The 23,637-nt window shown below is 39.4% G+C and overlaps 1 protein-coding gene and 1 non-coding gene across 3 annotated transcripts in view; one reads left to right on the plus strand and one right to left on the minus strand.

Annotated features, from left to right (window-relative positions):
* The window catches only part of RTN4IP1 (reticulon 4 interacting protein 1), a 56,756-nt gene that overhangs the window by 3,392 nt on the left and 29,727 nt on the right, over window positions 1–23,637 (plus strand). For both annotated transcript variants that reach the window (XM_032275135.1, XM_032275136.1), the window contains exons 2-4: window positions 6,353–6,504; window positions 7,331–7,399; window positions 9,005–9,129. In XM_032275135.1, the coding sequence (XP_032131026.1) occupies window positions 6,353–6,504; window positions 7,331–7,399; window positions 9,005–9,129 (346 nt within the window). The remainder of the gene's footprint in view (window positions 1–6,352; window positions 6,505–7,330; window positions 7,400–9,004; window positions 9,130–23,637) is intronic.
* Window positions 20,742–20,844, minus strand: LOC116549812. Its single transcript, XR_004268090.1, has one exon. It is a non-coding gene; the product is annotated as a U6 spliceosomal RNA (small nuclear RNA).

The following is a 23,637-nucleotide window of genomic DNA, read 5'->3' on the forward strand; positions in this document are numbered from 1 at the left end:
CTGCAGGCACGCACCACCACGCCTGGCTAATTTTTTGCATTTTAGTAAAGATGGGGTTTCACTATGGCCAGGATGGTCTAGATCTTCTGACCTCATGACCTGCCTGCCTTGGCCCGCCAAAGTGCTGGGATTATAGGCATGAGCCACTGCACCTGGCCAACAATTCTTATATATGACCTATGCATGATGAATTCTTTTGTTCATGTATATATCCAAATACTAAATTAAAGTTAATGATAGAATGAACCATTTTTGTGGAATTTATGGATAAGTATGAAAATGCTAAGACTGTGACTTTGTTTCCTTTTTCTCTTTTTTCCAGGAGTGGTATGATAGGTTAGGGCAACAATTCTCATTGTTTGGTTTTAAGACCTCCTTTTTTTTTTTTTTTTTCATTGAGACAGAGTCTTGCAGTGTGCCCAGGCTGGAGTACAGTGGCACAGCTTGGCTCACCGCAATCTCTGCCTCCTGAGTTCAAATGATTCTCGAGCCTCAGCCTCCTGAGTAGCTGGGACTACAGGCACCTGCCACCATGCCTGGCTAATTTTTTTGTATTTTTAGTAGAGACAGGGTTTTGCCATGTTGGCCAGGCTGTTCCTGAACTCCTGACCTCAGGTAATCTGCCTGCCTCGGCCTCCCAATGTGCTGGAATTACAGGCATGAGCTATTGCGCCTGACCTCAAGACCTCTTTACAGTCCTAAAAATTATTTGGCTTTTGTTTATGTGAACTGTAGCTATTGATATTTACATTAGAAATTAAAACAAATTTAAAAATATATATTTATTTAAAATACAGTAAACCACTTTTGTGTTAACATTACACAGTTGAATCAGGATAAAAATATAAAATGACATAAAAATAATGACTGAGAGACATAGGTGAAGCACTGAAACAGGTAGGAGTTGATCTTCCAAAAAAGAAGCAAAAAAAAGTTAGAAGACTAGCCTTGTTTTATGCTTTTGCATGTCTCTGTCTGGTTTAATAAGACACTGGATTTTCAACTGTGCTTTTGTATTCAATTTTGCATTATGTTATTTGAAATGATGACAAAAAATCACATAGATAGACCGTTGGAAAAGAAAGGATCTTTTAGAGTCCTCGAAAAGATCTTGGGGAGGTACCAAACTTGGAGAACTTCTGAATTAGGGAAATAAAGTATAGAGTCACTGTCTTTAGGTCCTTTGACTCCAAATTTGAATGCTGTTACTTTTAATCTAAGGAATATATCCAGACATGTGCTGTTTAGTATAGTGACCACTAGCCACATATGGCTTTCAAGCAGTTGACATGTGGCTAGTCTGAATTGAGATGTGCAGTCAGTGTGAAATTCACACTACATTTCAGAGACTTAGTAAGAAAAAAAGAATGTAAAATATCTCATTAAGAATTTTATATTGATTACATGTAACTTGATATAAAACATTACTTCCTATGTCCAAAGAAAATTAATATCATTTGTTCCCTTTTACCTTTTTGGTAGCTACCAGAAAATATTAAATTTCACATGTGGCTTGGATTATGTTTCTGTCAGACAGTACCTATTAAGACAATGTGATAGAATAATTGTTACACATTTATTTGAGGAAGAGGTTTGGGGAAAGACTTTTGGAGTTTTAAAGTATGTGTGGCTGAAAAGCTCTATTAATAATGAATTAAAATGACTTTGCTGTGACTGTCTCATGAAATCTATATTCTTTGTTTTGAAGTAATAATTGCTACTACCAGTTGGGCATGCCATTTTCCTTTATTCTTTTTACATTAGGCTTGAAGAGAGTTCAGTTTTTTATAAGATATATCTTTTGGTGCTAACTGTTACTCAATGATCAGCATGTTTTTTCATCTCTTTTGATTGTAAGCTCTTTGAAGAACAATCCCATGCTTTGTCAACCTGTTTCAGTGCTTCACATATGCAGTTGTCATTCAGTCACTATTTCTGTGCCATTTTATAGTTTTGTTCTGACATAAGATTACAAACTTCAGTTAGCAGTATTTTATCCATGAGTAATTTTTACATTTTGTCTTCATTTAGATCCGTTAGCTTTATTTCTTTAAATGCACGTGCATAAATCATGTTGTGTACATTTTCATTTAAACAGAATGGCTGTATCTGGACTTTTCTTGGCTGCTGTTTAATAACATAATACTGTAAAACATTTTACTTTTATATAGTATTGTTGAAACATCTTAGTTTCTTATGACTTGACTGGGTAATGTTGTTTCCAAGTTATCCTCTTTGTTTTCCCTCCTGCCCTTGGATTCTTTTTGAGGATATGTTATTGTCGTTGGAGAAGATATCTGAGACAGTAGCTTGGTGAAATAAAATAATGAGTAGAAGATTGTAAACTGTAGGAAGCAGTTATTTCCCTTGACAGGAAGGCAGGAGACTTGTCTTTTTCATTTGAAAGATGAAGCCTGGCTGTTTTCCTGGAGATGGCCACTACCGTTGGACATAAAATAATAAATTATAGAAATGGCTAAAGAAATGAAGAATTTCAACATAGGAAAAAGATGCAGCCAACAGCATCATGCCAACAAAGTTTGGTGTCTTTAGATGGGATTAAAGTCTTTAAACAGATGACAGATTTAGGATTTTTCAAATTGGCCCAATTCTCTGAACAAGTCCAAGTAGCAACCTCTCTCAATGGGATGGAGCACCTATGGGCCCCATTCAGTCATCTGTGTCACCAAGCAGTTTCTCAGTTACTAACTGCTAGCTAACGACAGTCTGGATTCCGGGCTTGTTAGTAACAGTGAGCTAGGGCTACTCTGTTGATGTATTAGCATATCAGGGGACCAAGAAAACTAAAAACAACTTTGAGCTGCAGGCTCTGTAACTCAAAGAGGACTGAAACCTTTTTGCAGCTCTTAAACAGCAGCTAAAGTTTGACATGGCTAAGTGTCCACTTCTGATGTTCAAACCACATAGAGGTTTCAGTGAATAGTTTAATTATCTTTTAGCAGTGGAAAAGGAATGCAAGACAGGAAAAGTGAAGCACATGACTTGTGAATATTACAGGGGAAGTTTTTTTTTTTTTTTTTTTTTTTCTCTGACAGTGTAATCCTAACTAGCCAGATGGCAAATGTGTAATGTTGGTATAATGGCCATCAGCTTAGATTTTCTGGGACTTTCCCAGCTTGCAAACACTATCCCATGTGTCTTGATTTTTCATTAGAAACACAACTCATGAAAACTACCCACCTGTCAGCGTCTCTCTCAGAAACTTTTACTTTCCTTCCTGCTGTATGGATTAGCTGTCACTGCTTTCACGTAAGGCCAGCCTTTGGCTTGTGTTTCTAATTCCATCCCCTCTCACCTACTCTGGGATATCATTCCAGCAGGTATCTCCTGCATCATCAGTCTTTTCTACTGGATCATCCCATTAGCATATAGACTTGCTGTTATTTCTCCTTTCTTAAGAAAAGCCACTCAAAAGTCTTCTGTCCATCGAGTTACCACTTTTAGCTACTGCTCCATTTCTCTGCTCCCTTTACAACAAAACTATTTTAAAGAGAGTTCAGTCTTCTCATGGTCTCTGGTCCCTTACTTCCCATTGTCTCAGAAGCACACCACACACACAGCAGCTGCTCCTGGCCGGGTTACCAAAGGTCTGTATGTTGTTAGATCCAGGCTTGTTTGTTTGTTTTAAAGCCTCTTAGCGCTTTGGACCTTATTTGAAAACCTGTCTCCCCTATCAGCAGCATTGAATGTCTTTAAACGGACTCCTTAGGCTCTTCTGCTGCTTGCTTCTCATCCCTGAGATCTAACGGACTGCCCACGGGAGTGGATGTGGAGTCAGAGAGACGTACAGAGTGGGTTAGTGACTGTGGAGCACACGTTGTATGGGGCAGGGAGTGGTACATGACACTAGAGAGGTGGGCATGGTGCCTATCATGGGGAGCCTCACATGGCAGACATGTTCTCAGAAATATCAAGCAGAAGAGAGAATAACAGATACTTTTGTGTTTGAGAAAAATCACATCGTATGTGGAAACCATGTAGTAAACTGTTCTGGATTATTATAGAGTAGCAAATTTATTTGAACCCAAAAATTATAATCAAAAGAATACTTCAAGTTTTATTTAGCTGATATTTGTGTACATTTTCTTTTTCTTTTTCTTTTTCTTTTTTTTTTTTGAGACAGAGCTTCCCTTTGTCACCCAGGCTGGAGTGCAGTGGTGTGATCATGGCTCACTGTAGTCTCAGACTCCTGGGCTCAAGTGATCCTCCTGCCTCAGCCTCCTGAGTAGCTGGAACTACAGACATGTACCACTCTGCCTGGCTAATTTTTTAAATTTTTAGTAGAGGTGAGGTCTCACTATGTTGCCCAGGCTGGTCTTGTACTCCTGAACTCAAGCAATCCTCCCCTTGGCCTCTCCAAGTCCTAGGATTACAGGTGTGAACCACTGCACCTGACCTGTAAATAGTCTTAAAAAGATATGGGTGAGGTGCGGTGGCTCACGCCTGTAATCCCAGCACTTAGGGAGGCCAAGGTGGGAAGATTGCTTGAGCCCAGGAGTTTGAGACCAGCTGGGCCAACATGACAAAACCCTGCCTCTACGAAAATTGGCTGGACGTGGTGGCACACACCTGTAATCCCAGCTACTCCAGAGGCTGAGGCATGAGAATGGCTTGAACCCAAGAGGTGGAGGTTGCATTAAGCTAAGATCACGTCACTGTACTCCAGCCTGGGCGACAGAGTGAGACGCCATCTCTAAGAAAAAATAAAAGAGATGTATAATAAAACAACTTGATTTTACACATCAGAAGAGATGCAGCCAGGTGGCTTTTTTTTCCCCTCAGGAATTTATTCCAGTTTTTTCCAAAGATCTTATTCTAGAAATATTTTTAAGGAGATGGGGATCATTCTCATAAATTATTGTCACCCTCCAATACTTTATATTCTTATTTATTTATTAACTTAAAACAGCTTAAATATTTATCTTCACCAGACCCAGTTCCAAGTATCTTTGTTGTTTAAAAAATTCATGAATGCTGTAATCCCAGCACTTTGGGAGGCCGAGGCGGGTGGATCACGAGGTCAAGAGATCGAGACCATCCTGGTCAACATAGTGAAACCCCGTCTCTACTAAAAATACAAAAAAATCAGCTGGGCTTGGTGGCGCGTGCCTGTAATCCCAGCTACTCAGGAGGCTGGGGCAGGAGAATTGCCTGAACCCAGGAGGCGGAGGTTGCGGTGAGCCGAGATCGCGCCATTGCACTCCAGCCTGGGTAACAAGAGCGAAACTCCGTCTCAAAAAAAAAAAAAAATTCATGAATGAATACGTTAATAAAGACATCAATTTTAAAATTTGAATTTCAAAAATGTTTAGAGCAATGGTGGCTTTAGTTTAATAAGTGATTATCACTTTCCAAATTTACCTATTTATTTATTTAGAGATGGTGTTTTGCTCTTATTGTCCAGGCCGGAGTGCAGTGGCACCATCTCGACTCACTGCAGCCTCCACCTCCAAATTCAAGCGATTCTCCTGCTTCAGCTTCCTGAGTAGCTGGGATGTGCCACCATGCTTGGCTAATTTTGTATTTTTAGTATAGACGGGGTTTCTTCATGTTGGTCAGGCTAGTCTTGAACTCCCGACCTTAGGTGATCCGCCCACCTTGGCCTCTCAAAGTGCTGGGATAACAGGCATGAGCCACCGCGCCCAGCCAGTACATTTTTTTTAAAAAAGAACTATATCCATCTTTTTATGCTTTCCCATGTAATGGCAAAAATTTATAAGGTTGATTACTTTTAAAAAAAACTTTTAAAGTTCAGCAGTATAAGTGCAAGTTTGTTATGTAAGTAAGCTTGTGTCCTGGGAGTTTATTGTACAGATTATTTCATCTCCCAGGTATTAAGCCTTGTACCCATTAGTTATTTTTCTTGATCCTCTTTCTCTTCCCACCCTCCACCCTCTGTAAAGCTCCAGTGTGTGTTGTTCCTTTTTATGTGTCCATGTGTTCTCATCAGTTAGCTCCCACTTTTAAGTGAAAACATGTAGCATTTGGTTTTGTGCTCCTGTGTTAGTTTGCTAAGGATAATGGCCTCCAGTTCTGTCCATGTCCCTGCAAAGGACATGATCTCATTCCTTTTTATGGCTACATAGTATTCTGTGGTGTGTATGTACCACAATTTTTTTATCCAGTCTATCATTGATGGGCAGTTAGGTTGATTCCACGTCTTTGCTGTTGTCAATAGTGTTGCAGTGAACATGCATTTGCATGTGTCTTTGTAATAGAATGATTTGTAATCTACATCTTGAAGACTTAAAATTGTACTGCCCTATAACCCTGTGGTAGTTTTAAAGGCATTTCATTCTTATTTGGAGGAAACATAAATTGTATTTTATAGGTGGTTATGGAGCTGCAGCCTTAAATATGAAGCGTGATCCTTTACACATTAGAGCCAGTGGAGAAGAATTTCCCCTGACTCTGGGTCGGGACGTCTCTGGTGTGGTGATGGAATGTGGCCTTGAAGTGAAGTACTTCAAGCCTGGAGATGAGGTGAGTTAGGAAATGCCACTGTTCCCTTACTAAATGTGCAAATTTCATTCTGTTTGTTTTGGAAGTATATTCTATGCTGATGACCTTTTTTCTTTTTTTCAGCAAATGTACCGAGCTTTGACTAGAACTGTCACTTTTTTGGTTCTGTTGTTACATTTTTTCACAAACAATTCCAAAATATCCTGACTGTACTTCAGTTTTTGTTTTCTAAATTTAGTACTTAAGAAATGCAAGACTTTTTTACATATTTGAAATATGTAAGATTGAGGCTATTTTTTTCCTTGAAAGAGCCTTTAAATGACAATTTCTACCTTATGGGTGGGATGGCTTTAAAACAGCTAAAGCTTGGTATAATCTCCTGTCACTTGTCCCTTTGAACTTTTGTACCAAGAAATTATAGTGAGCTCATAATCATAGCTAACACTGTTCTGGTTGCTTTTTATAAGATAACTCATTTAGTCCCTCTGAGGTAGATAAAGTTAGGCCCAGTTTATAGATGAGGAAGCCAAGCTATAAAGAGGTCTCATAGCTGATAAGTGGTGGAGCCAGGATTCAAGCCCCAGAGATTGTGGTCTTACTGATAACTCAAAGTAGTTAGTAAATGCAGCAGGATATGCTGGCATCTGCTTCCAGTGTGGTTTAACTTAATAAATCCAGAATTATACTAAGTAATAAATTTATATCATGAAAATGACACCCCTGATTGGTGTAGTGCTGACTTCTGTGTTTTTCACAGCACAGGGTATATATTAGGGAACACCTTCATGCTTAGCTTTGGTCAGAAGATTACCTGTGTTTCTAATGAAATTGTGTGTGTGTGTTCCAGGTCTGGGCTGCAGTTCCTCCTTGGAAACAAGGCACTCTTTCAGAGTTTGTGGTAGTCAGTGGGAATGAGGTAACTTACCAACTCTGCTGAAATGTATTAGAAAATTTAAACAAAGACTGACAATATCTCTGAATTAAATTGGTTGTTTTTCAGATCTAGTTTATGTTTGATGGGCAGTTTCTAAAGAGATAAGATAGAATATAGGAATTGTGGAGAGATTAAAAAAGTATTTCATGCCACTCAGTAACACTGCCTGCTGACTTTATTTTTCTTTCATGGAGCATGGATTTGGAATGAGACCTAGAACCCTGCTGTGTTTGTTTCTTGGTTTTACGCTAGATAAATAGTTGAAAGCAGATATAGGCAGTGGAGAGGATGGATTAGTCATCAATGGAGACATGGAAACATCCAGCAGTTTTGAATAACTTGAAAAACAGGAGTCTAATCAAAATATGGTCAGGAGACCTGACAAATTCAATAGAGAGAAGTTAACATTGAGGAAATTGGCTACAGAAGGGAGGGCAGGAAGGGAAAAAGGGTGTTACTGAGATTAGAGAAAACCTAGAAAGATTTCTCTTCTAGAAAATGAGAGTAAAGGAAACAGCTGATCTCAGAAACTAATTAGGATGTGTTTTTGAGAGTTCATAGTTTATTTGGATTTATTTCGGGACTAATGGGGTTATTGATGTGGTCTTTTTATAAACAATGAAGTAGTTATATCTAATAATATAGCTTTTGTAACATCACTGAACCTCTGTGAGGCAGGTAGAGCTGTTCTATACAATATTTATAGGGATAATCTTGGAGTAGGGTGTGCATCAAACACTGAACTGAAATAATTTTACAGATTTATCTAAGAAAATACAGTTGACCCCTGAACAATGCAGGAGTTGGTGCATCTACCCCTGTGCTGTAGAAAATCCACCTACATCTTTTGACTCCCCCAAAACTTAACTGCTAATAGCCTACTGTTGCCCAGAAGCCTTACCAATAACAAAAAGTCAACTAAGGCTGGGCGCGGTGGCTCACGCCTATAATCCCAGCACTTTGGGAGGCTGAGGCAGGTGGATCACATGGTCAGGAGCTCAAGAGCAGCCTGGCCAAGTATGATGAAACCCCATCTCTACAAAAAAATACAGGACGTGGTGGCACACGCCTGTAATCCCAGCTACTCAGGAGGCTGAGGCACGAGAATCGCTTGAACGTGGGAGGTGGAGGTTGCAGTAAGCCGAGATTGCACCACACTGCACTCCAGCCTGGGCGACAGAGCAAGACTCCATCTCAAAAAAAAAAAAAAAGTCAACTAACACATATTTTATATGTTATGTGTATTGTATACTGTAGTCTTACAATAAAGGAAGCTAGAAAAAAGAAAGTGTTATTAAGAAAATCATAAAGAAAAGTATACTTACTATTCATTACGTGGATCATCATAAAGATTTTCATCCTTGTTTTCTTCATGTTGACTAAAAAGAGAAGGAGTAGGGAGAACAGGGGTTGATTTTGCTGGTCTCAGAGGTAGCAGAGGCAGGAAATCCATGTGTAAGTGGACTTGAGCAATTCAAACCCCGGTTGTTCAAGGGCCAGCTAGATTCCTGTGAAGGTAAATGTGCTTAATTGTGTGCATAGGTTTGCAAGTCATTGCGTGTTTTTGATTGTTGTCTTCTCACATAGGTTTCTCACAAACCCAAATCACTTACTCATACTCAAGCTGCCTCTTTGCCGTATGTGGCTCTCACAGCCTGGTCAGCCATAAACAAAGTTGGTGGCCTGAATGACAAGAATTGCACAGGAAAACGGTAAGTGTATCAATCAGTGGCAGCATCTAAGCCTCTTTTCTTTCCTTCTGTAAGTTCCTTGCAGTAGATCTGTCAGAGCTTCGAAATTTAGGATTATTTACATGAACAGAGCTGTGCTAATATTTGAAAACAATTTCCAAAGAACTCTATTAGTGTCAGTTTGCACTTTCTTAGTTTCATTCAATAGATTCTCAGCCCAATCAATTGGGGAATTTTTTTCACTGAGATGTGTGGATGGAATGGACTTTAGGAGTCTGAACCTTCTAAAATAATGCAAAATTTTATATGTGATTCTCTGGGAAGAAGATCCATATCTTTTAATCAAATTCCTAGAAAGATTAAGAATTGGCCAGGCACAGTGGCTCACATCTGTAATCCTAGCATTTTGGGAGGCTGAGGCGGGTGGATTGCTTGAGCTCAGGAGTTTGAGACCAGCCTGGGCAACACGGTGAAAACCCTGTCTTTACTAAAAATACAAAAAATTAGCTGGGCATGGTGGCGTGAGCCTGTAGTTCCAGCTACTTGGGAGGCTGAGGCAGGAGAATCTCTTGAACCTGGGTGGGGGTGTGTGTGTGGAGGTTACAGTGAGCTGAAATTGCGCCACTTCACTCCAGCCTGGGCAACAGAGCAAGACAACGTCTCAAAAAAAAAAAAAAAAAATTATCCTATAGCGTTTCTAAAGAATGATGTCAAGGTGAAGATGTTTTTTCCCTGCCTTTTCGAGGAGTTATTCTAACCTATAAAGAGACTACAAAACTATTGAATATTCTTAAGTTCTCTCAGTCTCAATGCCTAATATCCATTAGATCAGTTCTGATTCCCAGTGCCTTGGGCGAGTGCTCATTTGGGTTAGTAGCAGCATGGTGACCAGAAATGTCTCAGATGTACTTGAGTTTGTATCTAGATTCTATTGCTTTCCAGCTGGGTGACCTGCTCATTCACTTTTTTATGAGTTTTGTTTTGAAGGTTAAATGAGGTAATACACATTAAACTGGTGACACAGTTTATGGCACATGGGAGGCACTCAGTAAATCATGGTTACTATTGTTAGCAAGGAGATTATGGTGTTCTTTGTATTTTAGAAAGTTGCCATCATAGAGAAAACTGATGATTTTGTTTTCTGTTTAGAAAACTAGATACTAAGAACCATTTATGATTGTAAGGAAGGAAAAAGCTGGCGGTCAAACTATAATAAATTAAAATAACCTAGTTTTTGGATTTTTTTTAATTACTAAAGATTATGCCGGTAACATAACTGAAGTCTGTGTCATTCTGTTCTGTTGTCATGAAACATTGCACTTTACATTCAATGTGTCGGGTGATAGAGCATTAAATTTAATGCAAGTTTAATAGCTGTATTTTTGAAAGCTTGTGAAAGCTATTCATCTAATGAGGTGCTACCCTTTATCTTGGAATTCAAAGTAAATATTCTAAAGGTCAATCCTGCTTACTTTTTAAGCTATTGTAGCTTATCTTTCTTGAAATTGTCGTTTTGGTCAACACTTTGTATAAATGAGATTGGTTTTGACCACATAGATTTTTCCAATGGTTTCCTTTAGTTAATAACCTTGCAAAAATCTTATTGAAGATTTTTAGACCTGTATTGTTATTGTAGACTCTGCAACAGCATTGATGTTTTATTGTTTTGTTTTTTCCCTTAAAAACATTGGGCTTTATATGCCTGCATGACTATACGTGCACTATGGTTAGAGATCTCTCATTTCTTTTACTGGCTTAGGGCTCTCTCGACATACTTTTAATATACTGTAAAAAACAATTTAGAAGATAAGAAAAAAATTAAAAATTTAGAGACAAAGGTCTGTGTCTTCTCAGAGACATTGGTGTGAGTCCTGTCTATTGTTGGCTTTGTGGGTAATTCTTTGGTACTCTGTTATCTTCTGTTTAAGCAACAATGGCTTGCAAGTGAGAAATTGGAGCCCTGGGTCCTATTCTGCCATTAACTAACCAGGTGACCACATGCTATTTATTTATGGTCTCTTTGCGGTTTCCTCTGAGTTAATGAGTATAGGACAGTGTAGGTTTTGAGGAGAGCTTTGAGAAATGGAAAGTTTTAGACCTTATTAGGTGATTATATGTTATATTGAGTTGGGTCTGTATTGATTTAGCCACATGTTAACCAATCTAGAGTGAAACCCATTGCAAAGAGTCCCAATAACGCATATCATGGACTTCTGCTGCATTCACATGTTGTGACCTGTAGGACACATTTGTCCTGAGTGACTCAGTGAGCACCGTGAGATGTTGCTGTTAGTCTGTTCAAGCTATTATGACAAAATAGCATAAACTGGTAGCTTAAAAACAACAGAAGTGTGGCTGGGCGCAGTGGCTCACGCCTGTAATCCCAGCACTTTGGGAGGCCAAGGTGGGTGGATCACGAGATCAGGAGTTCAAGACCAGCTTAGCCAACATGGTGAAACCCCCGTCTCTACTAAAAATACACACGTTAGCTTGGTGTGGTTGCACATGCCTGTAATCCCAGCTACTCGGGAGGCTGAGGCAGGAGAAATGCTTGAACCAGGATCCAGGAGGTGGAGGTTGCAGTAAGCAGAGATTGCACCTCCAGCCTGGGCTACAGAGCAAGACTCTGTCTCCAAAAAAAAAAAAAAAAAAATGTGTTTCTCAGGAGGCTGGGAAGCCTGAGATCAAGGTGATGTCAGATTTTGTGTCTGGTGAAGACCACCTTTTTGGTTCTTAGACAGTACTTTCTCGTATTCTGGAAGAGGTGAGGATATCTCTGGGGCCTCCCTTATAAGGGCACAAATCCCATTCATGAGGGTTCTGCTTGCATGACCTAATCACCCCACCTTCTAATACCATCAGCCTGGGGGTTATGATTTCAGCATATGAATTTTGATGGAACACAAACATTATAAACATTCAGACCATAGCACTTGCTGCTCTCAGAAATTTCAATTTACTGAAATTACTACACATGGGTTATAATAATGGCCTACCTCTTTTAACTGCTTATTTGTGAGAATCACATGAGAGATGTGAGCACCTTAAAATACTGTAAAAATACTTTCAATGAAGAGATTCTGTAATGAGATTTTATTGTTCTTAAACTCAGAAGTTTCAGTGTCCAAAGTGGATTTTCAATTTACCTATTCATTGTGATTGATGGAGCATATTTTGGCTTCAATATGCTAAGCAATAACTGTTCTTTTTCTGTTAGCTACTGGCATTGAGACATGCTTTAGTCTGAACAAAGCAGGTCAGTGTTAGTTATCAAAGATGAATAACCTTTTTTTTCTAATCAGTTAATTTTTTAAAAAACCCAAACTAACAACAACAAAAACACCTATCAGCACTTTGGAAGACTTTTAGAATTTCTTTATAGTAAACAGCTTATTTGAAATTAGGACAGATCTTTCTAAAGGTTCGATGATGTTTACCTTTTTTTCCCTTTGTTCTGTGTTTACTTTTCTGCAGCAGCTGAGTATCAGTGAACCAAGGAGATAGTTTCTTCTTGATGTTATATAATACTGTCATTTTGTCCACACATTGAAATCATTAGAAAATGTCAAGTGAAAATTACTTCCTTTTTATCAGCCTGTCTATAGTTTCTTCATGATTTATTCAATAGGAACACATAGATAACTTGGGGCTCTCAAGTAGAAATTTTTAAAATTATTACAATCTGATTTTTAAAAATATGGTAAGATTTGATGGTTTTATTTATTGATAGTGTCATGGGTGCACTTGAGTATTTCATGCTCTGCCTGAAATTCATGTCTTGCTGGGAAAGTTGTACTTCACTCTGTTTAACAGAAGTATTAAAAGGTGTTAGGAAGCTGGGTGTGGTGGCACGCGCCTGTAGTCCCAGCTATTTGGGAGCCTTTGGCAGGAGGATCTCTTGAACCCAGGAGGCGGAGGTTGCAGTGAGCCGAGATCGCACCACTGTACTCCAGCCTGGGCGACAGGATAAAAAAAAAAAAAAAAAAAAGTGGCGGGGGTGGGGGTTAGGAATTGAACTATTCCTTCTCCACAAAATAAATTTCACTTTTAAATTGTGTATACTTATAACTCAATGAAGTGAATTTAGGAATACTTCTTTACTTTTTTTTGAGATTAGTCTTTATGTCAGTAAAGTTTTGTCGTGTAAGTGTAAATTAGGTGTCTGATTAATTCTGTTATAGAATTAAAGAATTAGACAGGCCCCAACTTAAAAACATTGGGTTTACTCCCTACCAATATGCTTATATTAAAATGACAGCTTTCTTCTTTCAAATGTATTCTAAGGCCTGTTCTTCACCCACCACCACCTGTTTCTCCCCACTCCACACCCCCACTACCCCTTTGGACTTTGGTTTTTCTTTTGGGCCTGACTGGGTTGTATTGTTAGGGGGGCAAGGGGAAGTAGAAAGAAACCCTTGCTGTTTTCTTGCATGAACTAAGTATGGGGTTGAGGAGGATAGGATAGTGAGATTGGAGGCTCTGGCTTGGTCAGTGTGATGGAAATGAATTTTCCTTTGCTTCAGGGTCTGTTTTCCAGGGAGTCCTGTAGGCAGTGAGGGGGAGCTAGTGGGGGGGAGCACCTAAAGGAATAGCAGAAACCTCAATCCTGGCAGTTTGTGTTTTACACAATAGCTTTCTAAGTGACTGGGTTAACTATCTTGTGAGGTTTAGAAGTCATTTACTCTTCAATGCACTGTAATTCGGCTTCTAGCCTTGCCTTTCAATTGCAGCTGCCCTCACTGGGGTCATAGCTGACTTAAGTTGCAAGCCCAAAGACATTTTTCAGTTCTTATTTGACCTCTTTGAAGTATCTGGCATTGATGACCACTTCTTTTTTTTTTTTTTTTTTGAGACGGAGTTTTGCTCTTGTTACCCAGGCTGGAGTGCAATGGCGCGATCTCGGCTCACCGCAACCTCCGCCTCCCGGGTTCAGGCAGTTCTCCTGCCTCAGCCTCCTGAGTAGCTGGGATTACAGGCACGCACCACCATGCCCAGCTAATTTTTTGTATTTTTAGTAGAGACGGGGTTTCACCACGTTGACCAGGATGGTCTCGATCTCTTGACCTCGTGATCCGCCTGCCTCGGCCTCCCAAAGTGCTGGGATTACAGGCGTGAGCCACCGCGCCCGGCCCGATGACCACTTCTTAAATACTCACTTTTTGTATGGTTTCAGGGACATTAAGACTCTTAAGTTTTCTTTTTTGTTGTTTTTTGACCATTTCTTGTCATTTTTAGAAGCCCCCACTTCTTCCTTCAGCCCTTTAAATGTGCTGTTTTCCCAGTTTCCACTCTGTCCTTCCTTTTTGTTTCCCAGGGTTATCTCATCTACTCCCAGCTTCTGTTTATGGTTTGGTAACTTACAGATCTGTATTTCTAACTCCAGCTTCTCACTGAGTTCCAGTTAGATGTTCTCTTTGTATCTCAAACTCAACTTGAGAAAAACAAGACTTACCTACTACCACCCCAACTCTTCCCCTGTAATCCTAATGTCAGTTAGTTGTGGTTTACCCTAAGCCAAAGCCTGACATTGTTCGTAAACCCTGCTCTCTCACCTTCCACTGCACAACTCGTTATTGTGTCATGTAAAATGTAAGATTGTTGTGAAATTTGGAACAATGTCTTCCAAGTTCCTTTTATGTATAAGCTATGAGATTTGTGAACCCAAAATAGACCCGTCTCAGCCAATTTAGAAAGTTTATTTTGTTGGCCGGGCGTGGTGGCTCACACCTGTAATCCTAGCACTTTGGGAGGCCGAGGTGGGTGAATCACCTGAGGTCAGGAGTTCAAGACCAGCCTGGCCATCATGGTGAAACCCCATCTTAAAAAAAAAAAAAAAAAAAAAAAGAAAGTTTATCTTGTCAAGGTTAAAGACATGCCTGTGACACTGCCTCAGCAGGTCCCCATGATGGGCACCCCAGGTGGTCAGGGTGCAACTTGCTTTTATACATTTTTAGGAAGACAATACATTCATCAATACATGTAAGATTTACATTGGTTTGATCTTGAAGGGTGAGACTTCTTGAAGAGGTGCGGGCTTCTAGGTCATAGGTAGATTTAAAAATTTTCTGATTGACAGTTGGTTGAAAGATTTATTATCAGTAGAAAGGAATGTCTGATTAAGATAAGGGGTTGGGCTGGGCGCAGTGGTAAAAGCCTGTAATCCCAGCACTTTGGGAGACCTTTGAGGTGGGCAGATCCCCTGAGGTCAGGAGTTGAAGACCAGCCTGGCCAACATCGTGAAAACCCATCTCTACTAAAAATACAAAAAATTAGCCAGGCATGGTAGTACGTGCCTGTAATCTCAGCTGCTTGGGAGGCTGAGACAGGAGAATCACTTGAACCCAGGAGGCAGAGGTTGCAGTGAGCCGAGATCATGCCACTGCACTCCTACCTGGGTGACACAACTAGTGAGACTCAAAAAAAAAAAAAAAAAAAAAGAAAGAAAGTAAGGGGTTGTAGAGACCTGGGTGTTGCCATGATGCAGATGAAGCCTCCGAGAAGAGAATAGGCTGTAAACATTTCCTATTTCCTATCTGATATAAAGTCTGTTTTGACGTTAAAATGCTGCTGGGGTATAATGGGGCCTGCAACTCCCTCTTCCATCATAGTCAGAACTAGATTTTCAGGCAACTCTGAATGTCCTTGGCCAGGAAGAGGAGTCCATTCACATGGCTGGGGGCCTTAGAATTTTATTTTTGGCTTACAGATTTCAAGGCATTTTATGTTTTCTTGTGCACTGAATAAGCACAGAACACTATCATATTTTAATCGACTATCCTGATTAACTAGTTTGTTGTTAACCTCTTCCATATAGTGATGTCTTATAAATTCTTACATTCTTTTAATTAGAGGAATAGTCCACAAACTAGCTTCCGGCTTTGTACATTTCAAACCTTGTTTAACTTTATTTCTCCGTCACTACTCACGTGGTCCTGTGCTGTGCGCAGTGATACACAGCCTTAAAGAAATGCCATGTTGCTTAGGTGAGTTGACTTAGAGGTAGGAAGAAATTCCTAGAAGGCATTTCTTAAACTAGGACAGCTAGGGATAACTTAACTCTATATGGAAGTGACTGTGAAACCACATCAGTATTTTCCACTAAACCCCAAACAAGTATATTTCTAATCGACTTCCCTTTAGCCAGATCTACTATCACCTGAGAAGAAAGCAAGAATGATGAGGAAGAGTGAAAAAAAGACCAATCTTATCTCATTGTGGTTAGCATATCTTTTACAAATTTTACAAAAACATATGTCTATGCAAATATATTGTTAGGGCTCCTCTGTGGGCCTTGTGTAAGTGAAGGGCTTCAGCCTCATTGGCTCCATGGTAAATCCTTCTCTGACCACACTGCTTCTGTCACACACCCTATTGTCGCCCATCGCAAACATTTCTTTTCTTTTTTGTTGTTTTTGGAGATGGAGTCTTGCTGTGTCACCCAGGCTAGAGTGCAGTGGCATGAATTCAGCTCATTGCAACCTCCGCCTCCCGGGTTCAAGCGATTCTCCTGCCTCAGTCTCTGAGTAGCTGAGATTACAGGTGCCCGCCACCATGCCCAGCTAATTTTTGTATTTTTAGTAGTGATGGAGTTTCACCATGTTGACCAGGCTGGTCTCAAACACCTGACCTCAGGTGATCCACCTGCCTCAGCCTCCCAGAGTGCTGGGATTACAGGTGTGAGCCACTACGCCCAGCCCATCACAAGCATTTCTTCCCTTTGTCTGCTTCTGTATAAGATTGAAGGAACCAGTGATTTGGGACAGTCCCCACTGCTTATCCCATTTGAGGGGATACACTCCTAGTACTCCTGGTTAAAATTCTGAATACACTTCAGATAACAAAGCCATTGTTATCCTGTGTTTAAAGTTCTTTGTTGATTATGGGTTAACTAAACCTTCATAAATGGCTTACCCTGGCCACCTTACCAAGATATATAAATAACTTTGTTTTCTTGGGAAAATGTGTTTCAATTTCTAAACATTTAATTCACACGCAAACTCTTCTGTAAATTGGGGAATGTCAACATGAATTACAGAAGAGGACACACAAATCTAGGCTATCTTGGTCTCCTTTGGTTAATTTGTTTTATAGCTATATTTTTCAACTTAGATTAAGTTTCTCACTCACTTTAAGACAGTAAACCTGGCATATTATGCTAAAATACTTTGCTATCTTTTATCCATTTTTCCCCCAGATTTAAAAGTAGTGTGTGTTTCAGAACCTCCACAAGGTTGAGAAATAAAAGTAGTGTGTGAAGCTGAAAGATGAGATACATTTTCAGCATAATCTTTATTTCTTAAAACCATTTGTTTCTACTGATGGTCGATTTTATCATATTTAGATCATCTTTGTTTCTAAATCATTAGGATTTAATAGATGACACTCTAATCTTATAATGTGGCTTTTTTTCACTGTAAATCTGGGACAATCATGAATGCCATATATTTCTTTTAGAAAGGTGGAGAAACAAAACATAAGTTTAAACTAGATGGAAAGCACCTGTTCTGTTTCATTGACTCCTAGAGTACACTTCTGTCACCATCATTTCATAGGTGACAAATCTGAGTCCCAGGGATTCCCTGAGAGAGTTGAGACCTGAACCCAGGACTGTAGATATCCAGCCCTGGCATTCAAAGATTTTTGGGTTCAAGTCAGAATATGGAAACTTGAAGATGATTCTCTACTTCTGGATGTCTTGCTGTTTTGTAGCATGTTTTTTTTTTTTTCTTTTTTTAATTTGTAAGGCAGCTAAGGTGTTGGTGCCCCACCTCATAAGATTACAATACTGAAAACTGTGATTGTAGAGGACTTAGGTGCCCAAATGCCAAATAAAAAGTGACCCAGTCCTGGAAAAGAAGCCAACATTGCTTCAGTGCTTTAATGTAAGTTTAGAGAGAATTCAGAGATTAGATAGAAAGGACAGGGCAAGTTAGATTTTAGGCTTTAAGAATGCCTAAGTAGTATAATACTTATTCATATTTTCCTCATATTTAAAAAATATCTGTCACTAGTATAATCCCCTCTGACTTTCAAAGAAGCTCTGTATGTGTACTTAAGAAGTACTAGAGGCATGCAGTGAAAAACCTTGGCAAATTTGAATAACAGTGCTTTTTTCAAATAGAGTCTTTCTGTGCACTTTATGTAAACCAACAAATAGAGCACAAGTTTCTTCACTATCACAAACAGGCTTTTACATCAATGAGATTTGAATATATAGTGTGGCCATTACAGTAAGCTAGGTAAAAAGTATACCCCACTGTGTAGGACTTAAGTGAAGGGCCACTGGGAGGTCAGCAACAGCAGTAGCTTCCCCTTGCATTGAACGTGCTGTGAAGAATACAACAAGAAAGATTAGTTCATCCACAAGACTTCAGACCTTAGAAGACAACTGGCTTATTGTTGGCTTGAAAATTTATTTTGCCTACTGTCCTTTTGGGGACTTTGAGGAACGATATGGGCCCTGGTTGAACCTGCACAATATGGAGTTTATGGGACAAAAAAACGATGTGTCCTCAGGGCTTCTTTACAAGCTAACAGCGCTTCATTCATTGGGCCTGCTCCTTCCTGCTTTTGCACTTGGGGTTGCCATCATGTGGCAGCACGAGGAACTGAAGCTGCTGTTGCAGAACCACTCCAGCTAAGCCCTGCTGTGTAAAATAAAGTTTTGCTTTTTTATTTGAGGGAATGTCATTGCTTTTGATCAAGAGTTATGGGGAAGAGATAAACTAACAATAATGAGGTTGGAGATGTATTTGGCAGTTGGATCCTGAAGTAGCCTTTATATTTATTATCCAACATTCACAGGGAGAGAATTAGAAATTATTTTTAAGCTTTTCTTTGCTGGAAGAAATGTTAATGCAGTCTTTCAAGTAGCCAGGCGATCCCCTCACTTGAGGTAGTAGCATTTGTTGCCTTGATTGTAGGGCATATGCTAATTGGATGATTTCTTTTTTCCTTTATTTAGAGACAAGGTCTCACTCTGTCACCTAGGCTGGAGTACAGTGGCATAATCAAAGGTCACTGAAGCCTCAAACTCCTGGGCTCAAGCCATCATCCCACCTCAGCACCACCATGCCTAGATAATTTATTTTTTGTTTTTTGTAGAGATGTGATCTCATTATGTTGTCCAGGCTGGTCTTTAACTCTTGGGCTCAAGCAATCTTCCTGCCTCAGCCTCCCAAAGTGTGGGATTATAGGTGTAAACCACCATGTCTGGCCATGGATGATTTTTAAAGTCAAGGAACTTTGATCCGGCATCTGCTACATCCAGGGTACTGTGGGCAGTGCAGGGCATAATAGGTCTCTTACCTTAAAAGCTTGCAGAATATTCTGGTTGGGAAGTAGGATGTGCGGCACAGATAACAAGTTCCAGGCTAAGGTTAAGGGTATTGTAGAGTAAAACTGGGACTTGGGCCTTCAAGGGAAGGAAGCCAATGTGCACGCAATGTGGGGGGAAGAATGAGGGGGACAGGGTCTCGGAGGAAGAGAGTTCTATTCAGGAAATAGTGAGAGGAAAAATTGGGGAATGGAGATAATATATTGTGAGGAACTTAAATGAGAATTTGACTAGCAACACTTCTATAAGAATGGACAAAAGTAAGAGGGTAAAATATTTCATGGGGGAATTAATTTTTGGATGTATGTGTGAAGCAGTTTTAATTCTTTTTTCTCTCATTTAGGAAGTACTAAAGCTATGTTTAAATTATCAGGGCAAAAGGTACTTTACCTCTGCCCTCTGAAGTTTCTATAACTGAGTCTGCTGAAATAAACCGATAATAGATTAACAGGAGAAAAGTCATACATATTTATTTATTTCCTTTCATTATTGATATGTAATAATTATACACATTTATGGGGTATAGTATGATATTTCAGTACATGGATACCATGTGTAATGATCAAATAAGAACAATCAGCATGTCCTTCAAGTCAAACATTGATTATTTCTTTGTGTTGGGAACATTAAAAATCCTCTCTTCTAGTTTTTTGAGAGTATACAATAAATTATTATTAACTATATTCACCCTGTAGTTCTGTGGAGTACTAGAACTTATTCTTCCTATCCAGCTGTAATTTTGTATTTGTTAATCAACCTCACCCTGTTCTTCCCTCCCTGCTACCCTTCCCAGTGTCTGATAAACCACAATTCTACTCTCTGCTTCTGCGACCTCAACCTTGTCTAGCTCCCCCTTGAGTGAAAACATGGTATTTATCTTCTTGTGCCTGACTTATTTCACTTAACAGAATGTCCTCCAGGCTCATCTCTGTGGCCATGAATGACAGAATTTCATTCTTACCTTTTTATGGTCGAATAGTATTACATCATATATATATATCATATTTTCTTTATCTGTTTATCTGTTAATGTACATTGAGGTTGATTCCATATCTTGGCTATTGTGAACAGTGTTGTATTAAACATGGGAATGCAAGCATGTCTTTGATATACTGATCCTCCTTTCTCTGGATAAATACTCAGCATTAGGATTGCTGGATCTTATGGTAGTTTTACTTTTAGGGAAAGCTTCATACTGTTTTTCATATTGGCTGTACCAGCTTACATTCCCACCAAAGATGTGTAAGAGTCCCCTTTTCTCTGCATCCTTTCCAATATTTATATTTTTTGGTATTTTTTCTATATGGAAGCCTTCACAAATTTACATGTCATTCTTGCTCAGGGACCATGCTAATCATCTTTGTGTCATTCCAGTTTTAGTATAGGTGCTGCCTAAGCAAGCCCTGTTTTTTGTCTTTTTGGTTATAGGCATTCTAACTACAGTGAGGTATCTCATTATGGTTTTAATTTGGCATTTCCCTGATTATTAGTGATGTACAGCATTTTTTCCTATGCTCGGCCGTTTTTCTTTTTTTGAGAAATGTCTATTCAGACCCTTTGTGCATTTTAAATTACTAGTTTTTCTTTTTGTTGTTGAGTTTTTGAGTTCCTTATATATTCTGTTTAGTAGTCCTTCGTTGGTTGTAGAGTTTGGATATGCTTTCTCCTATTCTACAGGTTGCCTCTTCATTGGTTTCATCTGCTGAACAGAGCTTTTTAGTTTGATATAATCCTATTTATTAATGTTTTTGTTGCCTGTGCTTTTGAAGTCTTACCTATAAAATTTTTGCTTATATTCTCGTATGCTTTCGTCTAATAGTTTTGTTTTGGGTTTTATGTTTAAGTCTTTAATTCATTTTGAGTTGGTTTTTATATATGGTGAGAAATGGGAATCTATAGTTTCCATTCTTCTGCATATGGATACCCAATTTTCTCAGCACCAATTATTGAAGAAATTATCCTCTCCCCAACATAAGTTCTTGTAGCCTTTGTTGTAAATTAGTTAGCTATAAATAGTTGGATTTATTTCTAGATTCTTTATTTTGTTCCATTGGTCCATGTGTCTGTTGTTATACTAGTACCATGTTGTTACCATGTTGTTTTGGTTATTTTAGCTTTGTGGTATAGTTTGAAGTCAGAAAGTGTGTGTGATGCCTCCTGCTTTTTTATTTTTGTGCATATTGTTTTGGTTATTCAGGGTCTTTTGTGGTTCCATGCAAATTTTAGGATTAAGAAAATTTTGGGAAGAATGTCATTTGTATTTTAAGAAGGCTTGCATTAAATCTGTAGATTGCTTTAGGTGGTTTGGTCATTTTAACAACATTTATTTTTACCAATCCATGAGCATAGGATGTCTTTCCATTTTTTTGTGTTTTCAATTTGTGTATTTATTTAATTTACATGTATTTTTTTTGAGACAGGCAGGTCTTGAACTCCTGAACTCAAGTGATCCTCCCTCTTTGGCCTCCCAAAGTGCTGGGATTAGAGGCCTAAGCCACTGTGCTCAGCCCTCTTTATTTCTTTTATCAGTGTTTCTAGTTTTCATTATATAAATCTTTTACCTCCTTGGTTAAATTTAGTCCTAAGTGATTTTTGTGTAGCTATTGTAAACAAAATTGATTTCTACTGGTTTTTAAATTTTTATTTATATGTATTTATTTTAAAAAATTCTTTTTGACGACAGTCTTGTTCTGTCACCCAGGCTGGAGGGCAGTGGCACAATCTTGGCTCACTGCAACCTCTACCTTCCTGGGCTCAAGTGATCCTTCTACCTCACCCTCCCAAATAGCTGGGACTACAAGGTGTGTGCCACCATGCCCAGCTAATGTTTGTATTTAGTAGAGATGAGGTTTCACTGTGTTGGCCAGGCTGGTCTTGAACTCCTGGAATCAAGTGATCTGCCTGTCTCAGCCTCCTGATTACGGGTGTGAGCCACTGCTCCTGGCTGCTACTGATTTTTGTGTGTTGATTTTGTATTGTGCCACTTTAATGAATCTGTTTATCAGTTCTAAGAGGTTTTTGGTGGAGTCTTTTGTTTTTTCTATATATAAGATCGTGTCATCTGCAAAGGGGGACAATTTGACATCCTCTTTTCCAATTTGGATGCCCTTTATTTCTTTGTCTTGTCTAATTGCTCTGACTGTTACTTCTAGTACTTTTTCCTGTAGATGTATCGGTTGTGTTGTTTGAGTAGAGTGCTTTGGCCTTGTTCCTGGGTGAGCACGGTCACGTAGTCTGGGTGTATGATTTCTGGGTGACAAACAGCCATGAGTGGTGTTAGTTAATTCCTCAGTGGCTTACGCTGTAGTTTGTGGAGGCTGTTGGGTGCTTTTGTTGGACACAGCGATCTGGGCAGTCTGGTCCTCAGGTCACTAGGTGGCACATGTGGCTACATGGCATTTCTGCTGTTGATGTGGGTGGCAGGCTTTTAGTGTACTAGTCCTCAGGACCCTGGTCAGCGTGCCTGAGGGCTAGCAGTGGTGGTTGTGGGCTCTGGGTGAACTGGTCCTCTAGTCTCTGCACTGCATGCATGGCTATATGGCAGCTCTACGTCTGGAGGGGTGGGGTCACTGTCAGGGTTGGTGGCAACAGACCTGGGTAGGTAATAATGTGCAGGTGCATGGAAGTCACACAAGGTATGAAACTTGAAGAAGGGCCAAATAGGTGATGCCTAAATACCCTCTTCATAGGGGAGAGGGAAGGGGAATTTGTAGGCAATTTTGGAGGAAGAGTAAATTATTTTGAAGGGAGATGATTGGGCCCAAAGAACAGACAATAGCCTAGGACAAAATTCACCTGGTCTGTGGCTGTGGCACCTACTCTAGTCTTGTTTCATGTGAGTTAATTTTCTGTGTTTGATAAGAGTATAGGGAGGGGGCCCAAGAAAATAGCATTCCTTCTGAGGGAACTTCAGAGAAATCCTCTCTTTGCACTTCAAGAGAAACAAAGTGTTGAGAGACCGTGGCCGGGGGTGATTAGAGAAGGTCAGAGAGACCTTCATTCTGAGGCTGCTCCTTTACTTCAAAGTACGGAGCATGTCAAAGTGCTATACTTTGGTTTGTTTTCTGAGCCCCAACAGGATCTTTAAAATTTCTTGTATTCTTTATAATTTTGGAAATTATAAATTCTTCTAGAAGGAATACAATTTGCCAGGAGACTTGTTTTAATTACGTTTAATGGTTTTAATTTCAAAG

This window comes from Sapajus apella, unplaced genomic scaffold (assembly GCF_009761245.1).
Source record: "Sapajus apella isolate SASKATOON/1434 unplaced genomic scaffold, GSC_monkey_1.0 scaffold6, whole genome shotgun sequence".
Taxonomy (NCBI): domain Eukaryota; kingdom Metazoa; phylum Chordata; class Mammalia; order Primates; family Cebidae; genus Sapajus; species Sapajus apella.